Consider the following 14,646-nt stretch of genomic DNA (forward strand, 5'->3'; position numbering starts at 1 on the left):
CTTTCCTTCCTTCCTTCTATTCTTCCTTCCTTCCTTCCTTCTTTCCTTCCTTCCTTCTTTCCTTCCTTCCTTCCTTCCTTCCTTCCTTCTTTCCTTCCTTCTTTCCTTCCTTCCTTCCTTCCTTCTTTCCTTCCTTCCTTCTTTCCTTCCTTCCTTCCTTCTTTCCTTCCTTCCTTCCCTATCTACCTACCTACCTAACTACCTTCCTCACTATCTCTCTCCCTATCAGTCTGTCATTATCTGTCTGCCTACAGCACTTGAAGAAGCCATAACTTTCTCTAATTTCATTCCATTAGATGCAGTTTGTCAGTTAGCCAATTTGAGGAAACTTTGGTTCAAAAACTGCTGTCTTATAATTCACCTTCACTCAGGCAAAAGTCCTAACAAGAGTTTTAGTAGCATATAGGTGTTTTATATAACATATTCAAACAATATAAAAATAATCTAATAATTGAAAAGAAGGATATTGCATTTTTATTACAGCAAATTATCATATCAAAAATTAATTTATTTTTGTTTATTATAAAAGTAACTCTATGTGGTGTTTTCTACTAATACTTTTAATCTTTGTTCAGTTGTTAGTAATAATTTCCAGCAAAGAAACCGATAGAATCTGTCTATCTTCTTCCCCTAGAATGCCATTGAAATCTACAGCCTGCACATTGACTGCAAAGTTATGTCACGGTATGCCCACACAGTCATCACCAGCAGAATTGTCAACAAGGCAAATGAATCCAAGGAAGCTCTTTTTGATGTGGAGCTACCCAAGAAAGCCTTCATCACAAACTTCAGCATGTAAGTACATTTTCAAAGATGGAGCATTTCAGAATTTGAGTAAGAGTTGGCAGTCAATCTCCCACTGAGGACTATAGAAAGAAAAGAGTAAATATATATACAACAAACTTATTCAATCTTGCAACTTGTAGTGGAATTCAACAATTTTTACTACCGTTTCTGTCGGTGTGGCTGAAGCCTCATGGGAAGCAAAAATGGGCCTACGAAGCTTCTCTGAAGCCTCCTACAAGCAAAAATGGGCTATGCCTCCCCACTGCCCCCTCCATGCTCCCCCATCCCCCCCTGCACCCCACTTTGGGCCCAGGAGGCCTACCTGCACTTACCTGGGAGCCAAAATGGAGTGCATGGGGACTCATGGAAGAGGCGAGACAGGAAGGGATGGGGCTACTCAGCACTGTAGCTATTGATTCTTTTATTTTAAAGGTAGTTGGAGTGCATTCGGAATATGAGTTGCCAGTTCCAAGGGAAGTGGTTTTTAAAAGCTCCCTTGGAGGCAGCAGGCTCTGATGGTCTATTGAATTTGCCAGTCACGGTTAGCCAATCAGCAAATTTGGAGTACATAGCTATGTATATAACAATTATAATAATCCCTGAGACCCATAAATCTTTTTTACAAACATTTTTACAAAGTTGATCTATGGGAGCAATTTAGGTGGGAAATCCACTAAAGTATGCTCAACATCTGAAATGATAAGACAAATCTGAATTTTACTTACTTGTTTTTCCAAGTTGATAATGCATTCCCATTACTTAATCGGGAGTAGCATACAACTCTCCAAATATGTAATTTGGGACTAAAAACACAAATATAGATCAAATTATTGCAAAACCAAAACCGTTTTTACCTATGTAAAATGGGGAATATTTTCAGAACAGTTGAAACCCTTGAATACAGCCCTGCTCTGGAAGAAACTTTTCATTCAAAGCAAAATAACAGTGATTAAAGTGAAATCACAAGAATTATTCAGCATTGGAATTTGTCTGTACAACCCTACTTCCACAATTTATTCAATTGGATAAGAAACCATATTGGGAGAAATTACATTTGATGAAGGAAGACAATGCAAGCCCACCAACACTTGAAAATTTCCTACTTCTACATTATGATTAAATTGTATTCAATACAATAATGTACTGAGTGTATTTTATTTTCTTTCACTTCATAACATATCTTATTATCAGCATGTTTTCATATTTTTTTGTGGACTTTTATGAATTATTTGGAACATCTCTTTTGAAGGACCATAGATGGAGAAACATACCCTGGAATAATCAAGGAGAAAATGGTTGCTAAAGCTCAGTATGAGTCTGCTGTTTCACGAGGTCAAAGTGCTGGATTGGTAACGTAAGTACAAGACGTTTTCCAAAGTTTTGATTTTAAGTGGAGGCCTTTTCTTAACCAGATCCCACTGTTTCTTGGCACATGCAGATAATTAGATAATTAGATTCCACTATCATTTCTCGGCATTATATAAAAAAAATCCATGTAATAAAGTAATAAACCATCCAAGCCATCTTGAATTTTTAAAGATAGCTGAGGAAGCCTATGGATAATCTGAAGCTTATTATGAATGCCAAAAATAGTCCCTTCCTCCCAAAAAAGATTCTATCACAAGCTGTACAGAGAGAAAGAGCAGGGTGGGGAGGAAAGAGAAATAGTGATTAGAATAGGTAAAGAACAGGTGACAGATATTTAGTTGCTGTAAGGATGCTAAAGAAATCTGGATGCTGGATGCTAAAGAAATCGGCAGATATGATCTCAGAACTACTGACTGTTATCTTTGAGAATTGCTGGAGTACAAGGAAAGTGCCATAACATTGATGAAGAGGCAATGTTGTTTTGGTCTTTTTTTAAAGATGGGGAAAAAAGTAGATGTAAGAAAGGACAGACCATTTGCGACAGACAATAAACACATGGACCATAGAGCTGGGATTTATGGGTCACTTTATTAATTTAAATCTGGACCTGTAGAGGTGAATCAAATGGAGCGGAACCCACGTTCAAACATTCTTGGACAACTATGGGCAAAGCTCCTTGCTGAGCAAAGGAATGATGCCCTTGACCGTGGCCTTGAACTTGGCCTTGACCTTCCTGCTCTTAGCCATACCCAAGGCATGGGGAAGGCTCAACCTGGCTTGTTGCCTGTAGATTTACACCAGGTGAGCCCCAAGGGCATCCCCTCCCCAATCACCTGAGCCGGGTAGGCCTTGGGCTTTTGGTGAGGGGCAGCCCATCACCTTCCAAATGGTGCCCTAAAGGAGATCACACAATTGCTGTTAGTCCCTTTTTTCCACCCCATACCACCTTCCCCAGTGACCAAAGGGGCTTAATCCAATTGACCTAGTCCTAGCGAAAAGAACCTGCTAAGTACCCCCTAACCACTCCACAACCCATTCACCCCCCAGGGTGGAATAGGTGAAAAAATGGCTGAAACTTAAATGTGTTACGGCTGCATAAAAATTCCTATTCGGCCCCCATAGGTGATCACTAGTCACACTGAGACAAGGAGAGGGCGGGCGGGTGCCTGCCATCATGCCGACGAGCTGCAAGGAAAGAGGGCAGAGAGTGGCGAGCCTGCCTCTTTATACAGTGGCTCGCTGCCATGCCCTTCGGTCCCATCATGCCCCGCACTAAATGCTGGGCATAGCATGTGATTGCACTCACTGGTGTGATCACCTCCACCTTTGTCCTTGCCTGCGGTGGCATTGTTGTCCAGGCCCCACCGCAACTGCTGGCCAGCCTCAAGCGACTGGCCTTCTACATGCAGAAATCGTAGCAAACATTATCAAGCAGCAGGGCAAGCACTTGGAAGGAACAAAATACCTATATTATACTTTTTTCCATTTATAGATCAGCTGGAAGAAAATTGGAAAAGTTTACTGTTTCAGTTAATGTTGCAGCAGCAGGTAAAATTAACTTTGAGTTGCATTATGAGCAATTGCTTGATCGAAAACTGGGGAAATATGAATTGATCATCAAAGTCAAGCCCAAACAACTGGTGAAAGATTTTCAGGTAAAATCTCCATCAACAGTTTTATTCATCTGTCATGGCTATGTCATCTTTCGAAGGTAGGACCCAATCACAGCTTTTGCCTTTGCTTATGCTTAGATTGATACTGACATCTTTGAGCCACAAGGCATATCCTTTTTGGGAATAGAAAGCAGCTTCTTGAGCAATGACATAAATGATGCTCTCATAAAGACACAGGAGGAGACCAAGGTAAATTTTGAGCCAAAATTCTCAAAGCGCCTTAGAAAACTCTTAACAAGAAATCACTGTTGTATTGTTAGTTTGCCTGATTGATGATTTTATTTCTCTTTAATATTCAGGCTCATATTTCGTTTAAACCAACCTTAAGTCAACAAAGGATAAACCCTGAATCTGAAGAGACTCTTCTGGATGGAGATTTCATCATACGTTATGATGTTAAAAGAAATGTTGCTGTAGGTGACATACAGGTAACATGACTTTTTAAATTCAACTGCGATTCCAACAACAGCCATCATTTAGGGTCTATCCTGAAATCCTGCAGTATCATAAACCTTTGGCAGTATGGGTGGGAGGAGAGGAATAAGATGAAGGTATTGCCTTCATCTTATTCCCGGCTCTGAGTGAGGGCAGCAGCAATGGGTTGCTCCTGCTTTGGCTGGGTTCTTATAACTGGTCGCGCTGGCGGTGGGAGGCTCTGTCCACCTGCCCAGGACACTTCTCTGCATGCACAGAAACGAGTGAGTGAACCAGTAGTAAAGGGTTTTAGAACCCACTACAGGAGGGCAGCCAAGTCATTTTCAGCTTTTCAAGTTTTAAAGTAATGTTATCCCTCTTCTGCTGACAAAACTGTTGCATAAATAAGATGTGTCTTGCTACATGTACTTGCTGATAAAATCAGAGTGTCGACACCTCAAATAGCATCTGAGAAATAAATCAGATCCCAGTCCAATTCTCTCACACAAGGTTCAATTTATTATCAGAGCCATGTTGGTCACACTACTGCCATCCCGATACTAACTTCTTTCCAGTACCTCAGCCAGGTTAAGGTTTATCCCACATCCCCACACTCAGAGGTTCATCACAAGGACCAGTTCGAGTGCAGGAATTCCTCTTTTCTTCAGTTGATGCAGAACAAAAGATGACCTTGGGCTCTAAGAACGGATTTGGTTGTGGCTAGTAACTTTCCCTCTCATTCAATTACCCCTCCCAATTCCTCTAATACTGTGCTACTGTGGCAGGCCTGACACAGAGATTGAGATCTATCCCACTTCTGTCATATAAGATTATTGCAGGCCTGTGTCCTCCTATGTTCTTTGGGTATTGACCTCTGTGGCCATTTTGACCTGGGCTGCAGGAGATCCTGGAAAAGGGACTTACGCAATGCTCTTCTGAAACAGAGTTAGACACACATTTAAACAAAAATAGGACCAACATTCTTTGGAACTAATATTACCCAGAAGCTTGATTTAAACTGTGAAAGAGAGCCACATCCTTCCAGCTGTGTATTGCTGCTTTCAATACAAACACAGGTTTTCAAACACGGCTTCTGCCAATCAAGGACAGAGAAGCTTGTATTATTTTGGTGGGAAGTCCTGGTGCCACTTTGCCTATTCCACCACAGCCATTAGCCAACATACCCTTGCAGTGATACTTAAGGGGGGAGCTCTCTTGTTTTTGACTACATCACCCACTTCTGACTTTTCCCTCATCATCTGTTAGCTGACAAGTTCATTTTTGAGAAGGATCTAATGGTCTTTCATGACTGTGCTAAATTCTTATCCAGAAATCACCCAAATGACAGGTCAAAGATACAGAGTACCTTCATGCCTTCATAATGGCCATAAGTTGGACTACCTATTCTAAGTCCTCTCCTACACATACCATCTCTGTCCCATCACTTCTTTTTCTCGTGAAATGATTAGGACAGCTGCACTCATTCTCCTCCTGAAATATGTGGCATGTTTTTTCTGGAAGATGGAAGACTGGATGGCACTGTCTTTTGGTAGACTTAGCTGAACCCTTCTCTTTGAGAAAAGGTCATTTAGAGAGCCTTCCCTCCCCCTATGTTTCGGTCAATGATTCCAATCCAATGATTCAGAGTACTGAAATGTGAACCCAAGGGATATAAACAATAATGAATCTTGTTTGTTCAAAACTTACTGGAAATGTAATAAAAGCATCCAGACCCTTGGGAATATCAATTTATTTCCAAGATCTCTCAAATTATATCATAAATTCAGAGTAATTTTCTTAGGCTGTATTCCCATCGGTATCTATACCACAAACTGATCCCCAAAACATTTTTCCAGTATCTATCTCATCCTTAGACCAACTGGGGCCAGTTGAAGTTGTACTGGAGGAGTTTTCCTTTTCCTTTTTACTCCACACTGTGCAGAGAAAGCTTCAGACAGAAAATCTGTGTTCTTTATTCCCCAATGACAGCAGCTCTTCATTCTCCTGCTTGTAGTATATAATCACTATGTCTTAAATCAGAAGCTAGAAAGCCAAACACTTTTGGATAGATTGAGGCAGTGATGGGCTACCAATTTTTTTATACCACACTGTGGGCGTGGCTTATGCATTTTGTTTCAACATCCTTCAGTGCAAATTGGGTGCTCTGGGGTGGACCTCCATTTTTGCTACCCCACTGCATCTCCCCCCCCCCGGTCCTAGCAGTAGCCCACCCCTGGATTGAGGAATTGAAAAGATGGAGGTTTAAAAATGCTCCAAACCGAGTGGTCTTTGAAAAGTATTAACACGAGATAGATTGAAACATGATAGAAAGTTTGAAGTTTCCAAAGTTCTACAGAAGACTTTTCAGTCAGCATATTGCCCCCAACAATCTTGGTCCTCATTTTACTGACCTGGAAGGCTGAGTCAGCCTTGAGCAGTGAGTTAGTCTGTAGTACTGCATTCTAACCACTGCACCACCATGGCTTTGTACAATCAGAGTGTGTGACATGACTGTTACTGGCAATTTCATTTTTGCCACCCCAAAACAAATGTATGAATAGAACCCTTCCTGACCTCTACTTATATCTAAAGATATATATGATGATGGGGAAATGTCCAAAAACTACTAGATATCCACAGGGGAAGGCTCAAAAAACTCAAATCTGTCAAGTTTTTCCACCCATTAGCTTGGAGGTAAAACTGATGATTGACAGGAAACATAGCATCTATTGGTAGGACAGGGATCAGAGATCAGATCAGCAAATTTCAGGCCAGAGAACTGTAAATGGACAGCAATGTAACTCCACAGCAGGGAACATATCCTGTGAGAACACGTGTTGGTTTGCTCTCTGTGGAAAAGGAAGGCAGGGGGACGGGACCAAAATCACAGTTGGAACAGATACAGTCAAAAGATTTTTACTGCCTATCAATAAACATATGGAAGGTCATTTCCATTCAGGATATATATTTATTGAATTGAATTTATGTATCTATAGTTAGGAATACATTTACACCTACATTTGTTAAAGCAGAGGTCCTTGGCTAAAAGCTTGGTTTCAGAATTCAGTACTTTTCATACAGTAAATTAATGTATGTTTCGGAGAGTTAAACGACTTATAGAAATGTATTTCTTCAACCAAATTTTCAGAATCGGGCAATTGATGAGATAGACAACAAATTAAATAAATACACACATACAGTATTTTTTACCCAGTATCCTATTTAATCAATTTTAATTTCTTTATCTTCCAATATATCAAAATATATGTCTGTCACATGTTAAAATAACATATTTTGTTCATTTCAGATCGTGAATGGTTATTTTGTCCATTATTTTGCACCACGTGATATGCCAGTATTTCCCAAAAATATCATCTTCGTTATAGATAAAAGTGGATCTATGAGTGGCACTAAAATTCGGCAGGTAATTTCTCCCAAAACAGAGCCTTTTCTTGAATCTACTGATAGTTTTTGTTGTGTGCCAAGTTTAATTCCAATGAAAATTATTTTGTTTCAGCAAGCCAGCCTCAGATATTCTTAGCCTCCTATCTCTTTTATAGCCGTAAATCAAGAAAAAACAGTGATGTGCTAGAGTCAGAATAAACAGGACTTTTTTCCATCCCTCTATTGTTTACATTTATTACCTTGTTGGCTTAGTATATATCACCTTTTTAAAGTAAATTATTATTACCAAGATAGCTTGTTCTTTCTCTGTACCAGTCATTTTGAGTTAGTCATTTTATTTGTTTGTTTGTTTGTTTGTTTGTTTTGTCCAATACACAATAATACACAATGAGGGTTATAGAGATCAGGTAGAATGTATTAAAGGGGGAATAGAGGAGAAAATAAAAGAGTAAAATATAACTATGAGAGAATAGCAGGAAAAGATATAGGTATAGAAGAGAAGATCAATGAGATATAGGAGAGACAATAGGACAGGGGATGGTAGGTACTATGGTGCACTTATGTACGCCCCTTACTGACCTCTTAGGAACTTGGAGAGGTCAACCATGGATAGTCTAAGGGTAAAGAGGGTTAGGGGATGATACTACAGAGTCCGGTAGTGAATTCCACACTTCGACAACTCGATTACTAAAGTCGTATTTTTTACAGTCAAGTCTGGAGCGGTTAATATTAAGCTTGTATCTGTTGTGGGCTCTTGTGTTGTTGTGGTTGTTGTTGTGGTTGTTGTTGTTGTGCCTGTCTTTGACAGGCAGGATGTGGCAGCATTTGATCCTGTGGGCAATACTTAGATCATGTTTGAGGCGTCTTAGTTCTAAGCTTTCTAGGCCCAGGATTGTAAGTCTAGTTTCGTAGGGTGTTCTGTTACCGGTAGAGGAGTGAAGGGCTCTTCTGGTGAAGTATCTCTGGACATTTTCAAGGGTATCAATGTCAGAAATGTGGTATGGGTTCCAAACAGATGAGCTGTATTCTAGGATGGGTCTGGCGAAAGTTTTATAAGCTCTGGTAAGTAGTTTTCTCTTAACTAGCCTACCTCACAGAGAGGTTCTCATAAGATGACTTGAGAATGAGAAGGAAAAGTGAAATACATAAGTCTAGCAATCAAATAATATATATATGTAGGTCTTGGCATATTCGGGTTTAAGTTTCAGAGATTCCTGAAGACGTTTTGACGAGATCCCACTTGTCATCTTCAGGCTGGTGCTTTTTTCCTTGTGCTAGGGCAAACACCATTGAAGATGAAGAGTAGGACCTTGTTGAAACGTCATCAGGAATCTCTGAAACTTACATGGGAAGAAATCCGAATATGACAAGACATTCATACCTGTACCCGTGAAAATCTACGAAAACACACTCACACACACACAAACACACACATATATATTCATTATTTATACTAGCTGTCTACTCAGTTACAGAATTTAACCATGTGTTGTTTTACTCTTCGTTATAGACTAAAGAAGCCTTGGAAAAGATTTTGGAAGATCTGAATCCTAAAGACCATTTTAATTTAATTGTCTTTAGTTGGGGCGTTTCAAAGTGGAAGCCTACTTTGGTGCAAGCCAGCGAAGAGAATGTGGAATCAGCTAAACAGTATGTGAAAACCATTCATGCACAAGGAGGTCAGTGTGAGGACTAAGAAGAAATCCATCTTTGCAATAGCAGTTTAATCAGGAATTCACTGAGACTGATATCCAAACCTTCTTGATTCCAGTTTTTCATATAATTATTTGACTTGTTTTGTTAAAAACATCAAATAATTATTTCTTCTGTCTTATATTCAACATTGTTCAAGTTATTTTAGATTACATTAATAACAATGAGGGCTGTTGTTTTGGGGAAAACTGGAGACAAGAGTATTAGGTATATTAGGAGTCTGGGTAGCACAGTGGCTAGAATGCACTATTACAGGCTACCTCTGCCCACAGTCTGGAGTTTGATCCTCCCAAGGTTGATAAAATGAGGAGCCAGATTGCTGGGGCCAATATATGCTGACATTGCAAATTACCCAGAAAAAAGCATTCTAAAGCACTATGGGATGGTATATAAATCTAAGTGCTATTAATATTGATACATTTTCTCCCTTGATGTTTATCTATGTGTCTGTCTGTCTGTTATCTATCGCTGAATAAAAATCTCAGCTCAGATTTTTTTTAAAAAGCTCAAAAAAACATTTCCTTCAAAACTTCAGAGAGCACCAGGGTCTCCACATAAAGTTCTATAATACTACTATTAATAATAATGCTCATTCCCCCATGTCTTGGATTTTTCTTTGATTTTTATCCTTTTTTTGAGAGGGGGGGGAGGGAGGGAGGGAGGGAGAAATCAACAAAGTTAGTTCTTTGCAGCTGAAGTTATTATTATGAACCAATTATCATGAAAATGAAAGGTATTACTATTGCCTTAGCAATTCTCCTGATTTGAAACCAGAGATTTCTATTTGTATAAATTATGACAATCCCATATAAGGACTTAGGGCTCTGTTCAGATCAGCACCCGTAGCAATGGGATCCCACATTGACATCTCTGTTCATTAGCTGCTAATTGTTCTTAGCTGGTCTCCTTTCAATTTTAGTTAAACAAGTTTCCCTTTGGAATCTGAAGTTCCAGGAAGTTGGCAGGCTGGTATTTTCCATTTCCCAGTAGTTTCAATTTAATTTTCAACTCTTCCTAGAACAGGTCCAGTTGCTGTATATATTATGTTACCAATATGCTATCGCTTTGAAGATATTTTAGAAGAGATTATGATTGTTGCACTTTTGCAGCTCTTTCTCTAGCAGATGTTCAGAGCTGGGGGAAAAGAATGAACAAAACTTGACATAAAAAATATGGATATGGAGCTAGGCATTGACTTAATATTGATTTTTGCATTGACTGATTGGTTGTCTGATGCAGCCTGAAGGCATTAATAGTATTTTGGGACTAGTGGCGATTGAGAAACTTTAGTTGGCTTCAAATCACATGTGTTTGTTTGTGACATGTATAAATGTCATTTATAAATGAATAAATAATCGAAGACTCTTAGCAATTAAAGCAATTAAAGGCAAAAGAAATTTAAAACATCCACATACATTTAGATGTTCAATAATAGCCTGAAACCGAAATAAATAACACCACTGGCATCCTAACATTTACTATAAGCCCTCTGGAATACCAGAGTTGCTAAAAAATTTCCTGAAGGCTAAAAATAGGGGTCAATTTGAATTCTGCTGGGAAACAATGCTGTAGTGTAGGTATTGCCACTGAAAAGGAACATTTATGAAGTATCAACCTTCCAAAATTAAGAGATCACCAATCTTTTCTCTGGAACATACAGATTGGGTGGTTCAATTGTAACTAAAGATGGTAGTCCAGAAATTTTGCATTTGAATGACTGGATAGTTGAAATAGTGTCAAAGTGCCCTTGTATTTACTTGTATTTGTATTATTTACTCTGATAGATTTGTATGCCGCTATGAGTCCTTGGAGAGGGGCGGCATACAAATCTAATAAATAAATAAGTTTTATTTACTCAGCAAGGAGAGTTAAAAGTGCATCTGATTAAATAGATTTCTTCAAATGCCTTAAAATTTACTCTCCATGTTTTTAGAACAATCCCAACACTAGTAGCATATTCATTGTTACAATTCTTCATATTGCAGGAACAAATATTGATGAAGCTCTTACGACAGCCATTACTTCTCTGGATCAAGCCACCTATGAGGAGTTATTGCCAGAAAGAAGTATTTCAATGATCATTTTGCTGACAGATGGTCAGCCCACTGTTGGTAAGTTAGGAACAGAAAAGCTATCTAGTTCTTATTGTTGTTCATTGCATTTTATTTATTTTAATATATACTTTGGAGTGAAATCATTAAAAAAAATCTGTTTTAATATAACATTATTTTCTTCCTTAGCTTTGCCTCACTTCTTTAACTTTACAATTCAAATATCCTCAAATTTTTCTTCTAATTTCCTTCCAGTGGTTTTATTCATTCAGTGTCCATATCCATGTTTAATGTGTGGGTAGGTGAGTGAGTATGTTGTTAATATGAAGACCAAAGGATTGAGACTGGTGAAAAGAGAGAAAGAAAAAAAGTGCTATTGTTAATTTACATAAATCTTTTCAAGTTCCTGGAGTCCACGTTTCGGCCGGCCAGGAAGGATGTCTCCGTGATGTCAAAGCTCTGCCCGTGGAATTCCCTATTGGGATTCCCCACCTCCATTTGAGCCTTCCGACCAGCCGACAGCTCCGTGGCTCTTCTGCAAAGGAGACAGCTGGGCGGTGGTGCTTCTCGGTGGCCTTCTGAACCCGGACACCAAACCCAAAGTTTTTGCCGAACCTCTGGGTTCGGCGTCCGGGAGAATGCCGAGAAGCCCTTCAGCTGTTTCAAAAGGCGACAGCCGGGCGGCAGCACTTCTCAGTGGCCTCCCGAACTCGAACGCTGAACCTGAATTTTGCCAAACTTCTGGGTTCGGCATTTGGGAGAAAGCCGAGAAGCCCCCCGGCTGTTTTGAAAAGCGACAGCCGGGCGGCAGCGCTTCTCGGTGGCCTCCCAAACCCGAATGCCGAACCCAAACTTTTGCCGAACTTCTGGGTCTGGCGTTTGGGCGATGGGTTTGTAAGGTGAAAAAAGTTCGTAAGAAGAGGCAACAATTTTCTGAAACCCGGGTTCGTATCTCGAAAAGTTTGTATGATGAGGGGTTCGTATCACGAGGTACTACTGTATATTGGAAAACACTTATCATCATCCTTTCAATGAGGATCAGCCTAAGAAAAGCATGTGTCTCTCTTGTCTCTGTGGCTTTGCAGGTGACACAACTCAGAGATAGGTGGGTAATTTTCAACCTTGCTTGGATCTCCTTTTTTGAAGATAGGGATGACTGTAGCAAGTGACCATAGTGTGGGTTGGGAGCTAGTACTGAAAGATTTATTAAAAATTATGCTCAGAGGTTCAGCCAAGGTGGAGGAGAGCTTTTTTTAGGAAGTATGCACATAGTCCATCTGGTCCAACAGATAAAGATGGTTTTAGGTTGTGTAATGTCAACCGCTCCAAACTAGACTGCATAAAATACAACATCAGCAACAGAGTAATCAATGCTTGGAATGCACTACCTGGTTCTGTGGTTTCTACTCACAACCCAAAAGCCTTTAACCTTAGATCATCTACAATTGACCTCTCCCCCTTTCTAAGAGGTCTGTAAGGGGCGGGCATAAGCGCATCTTCATGCCTATCATTCCTGTCTTACTCTTCTACTGTCTTCTATCATTACTCTTAACATTACCTATCTAATTTGTACAAATTACCATTCTATTACTGTTTGACAAATAAAATAAATAAATAAATCATTTAATCTGTTGATCATTTAAATATTTAAGAAATCACATCTCTAATCCCTAGAAATTGTGGATTGCTGTGTTTGGTTTATGTGACAATAATAATGAAATTTTGTAGCAGTCATATTCTATTGCTTATGCTATTATTCTCACATGCCCTTTTGTTGTTGTTGTTGTTGTCATTGTTAGTTGTGAAGTCTTGCCCAACCCATAGCAACCCCATGGACAATGTTCCTCCTGGCTTTCCTGTCTTCTGCCATCCTCTGGAGCCCATTTAAACTCATGCTGACTGCTTCGATGACTCCATCCAGTCACCTTATTCTCTCTCTCCCTCCTTCTTCTTTTGCCCTCAATCGTTCCACCATTAGACTCTTCTCCACAGAGTTCCTCCTTCTCATTAGGTGACCAAAGTATTTGAGTTTCATCTTCAGGTTCTGGCCTTCTAAAGAGCAGTCAGGGTTGATTTCCTCTAGGACTGACCGGTTTGATCTCTTAATCTTTTATCTTGGTTCAGTGGCATATCTGAGCAAACTACTTAGCAAGGTACTCTGCCATGTACACACATACTATGCTCACATCCTGTCTTTCCAACAGAAAATGGCACTCAAGACGACTACTGCAGATAAAGTAGAAAAATCAGCAAACACAATATATAATTAAAAGCAAAGTAATCCAGATATTTGTGCATGTTCATCCATATAACAGGTGAAACAGTCCCTAAGAAAATACAGGAAAACATAAATAAAGCCAATAAAGGGAAGTATTTCCTCTACTGCCTTGGCTTTGGATTTGATGTAAGCTATAGTTTTTTGGAGAAGTTGGCCTTAGATAATTCGGGAATTGCTCGACGTATATACGAGGACTCAGATGCAGCCCTTCAGCTCCAGGTAAGGACTGATGTCCAAAGTTTATCTTTTGATGCACAGTACATTATTGTTATTGTTATTGTTATTGTTATTGTTATTGTTATTGTTGTTGTTGTTGCTGCTGCTGCTGCTGTTGCTGTTGCTGTTGCTGTTTTGTTGTTATTTTGTTGTTGTTGTTTTGTTGTTGTTGTTATTATTAATAATATTAATAATAATTAATAATTAATATTAATATTAATATTAATTAGATTTGTATGCCGCCCCATTTGTAGCATGCTAAAAATAATCTTAATTTTCCTGACAGAAGTATGCAATGATTTCCCCTGGTTCTCTCTTTCTTCATTTAAGGACTTTTATAGTGAAGTGGCTATTCCCATCCTGAAGGAAATTAATATAAATTATCTTGGCAATGCTGTAGAGGATGTCACTGAAAATAACTTTAAGCTGCTCTATGAGGGTTCCGAAATTGTAGTGGCTGGAAAACTTGACAATGAAATTGATATATTTTCTTTGGAAATAAAAGCTCAGGCAGTAAGTATGGTGTAACTAGTATTAATTGAAAAGGTACAATAGTTTTGTTTCAGATGAAATTCTGACCAATGTTTCTAAACTAAGTTCTGAAAACTAGTAACTGTGTGTTACCTTCAAAGTGTTTTAAAAACACAAATACAATACAATATGTGAGTGTACAGAAGATATAGATGAAGCTGCTACACTACATATTGCATGATAAAGATGATAAAGAAATATTAAACCATGA

The 14,646-nt window shown here is 39.1% G+C and overlaps 1 protein-coding gene across 6 annotated transcripts in view; it reads left to right on the forward strand.

Moving 5' to 3' along the window:
* The window catches only part of LOC139160587 (inter-alpha-trypsin inhibitor heavy chain H4-like), a 37,766-nt gene that overhangs the window by 2,504 nt on the left and 20,616 nt on the right, over positions 1-14,646 (forward strand). For all 6 annotated transcript variants that reach the window (XM_070738642.1, XM_070738645.1, XM_070738643.1 and 3 more), the window contains exons 2-11: positions 635-795; positions 2,036-2,140; positions 3,647-3,809; positions 3,906-4,016; positions 4,127-4,255; positions 7,549-7,665; positions 9,157-9,325; positions 11,345-11,470; positions 13,726-13,907; positions 14,235-14,417. In XM_070738642.1, coding sequence (XP_070594743.1) covers positions 635-795; positions 2,036-2,140; positions 3,647-3,809; positions 3,906-4,016; positions 4,127-4,255; positions 7,549-7,665; positions 9,157-9,325; positions 11,345-11,470; positions 13,726-13,907; positions 14,235-14,417 — 1,446 coding nt within the window. The remainder of the gene's footprint in view (positions 1-634; positions 796-2,035; positions 2,141-3,646; positions 3,810-3,905; positions 4,017-4,126; positions 4,256-7,548; positions 7,666-9,156; positions 9,326-11,344; positions 11,471-13,725; positions 13,908-14,234; positions 14,418-14,646) is intronic.

Source organism: Erythrolamprus reginae, chromosome 2 (assembly GCF_031021105.1).
Source record: "Erythrolamprus reginae isolate rEryReg1 chromosome 2, rEryReg1.hap1, whole genome shotgun sequence".
In the NCBI taxonomy this organism is placed as follows: domain Eukaryota; kingdom Metazoa; phylum Chordata; class Lepidosauria; order Squamata; family Dipsadidae; genus Erythrolamprus; species Erythrolamprus reginae.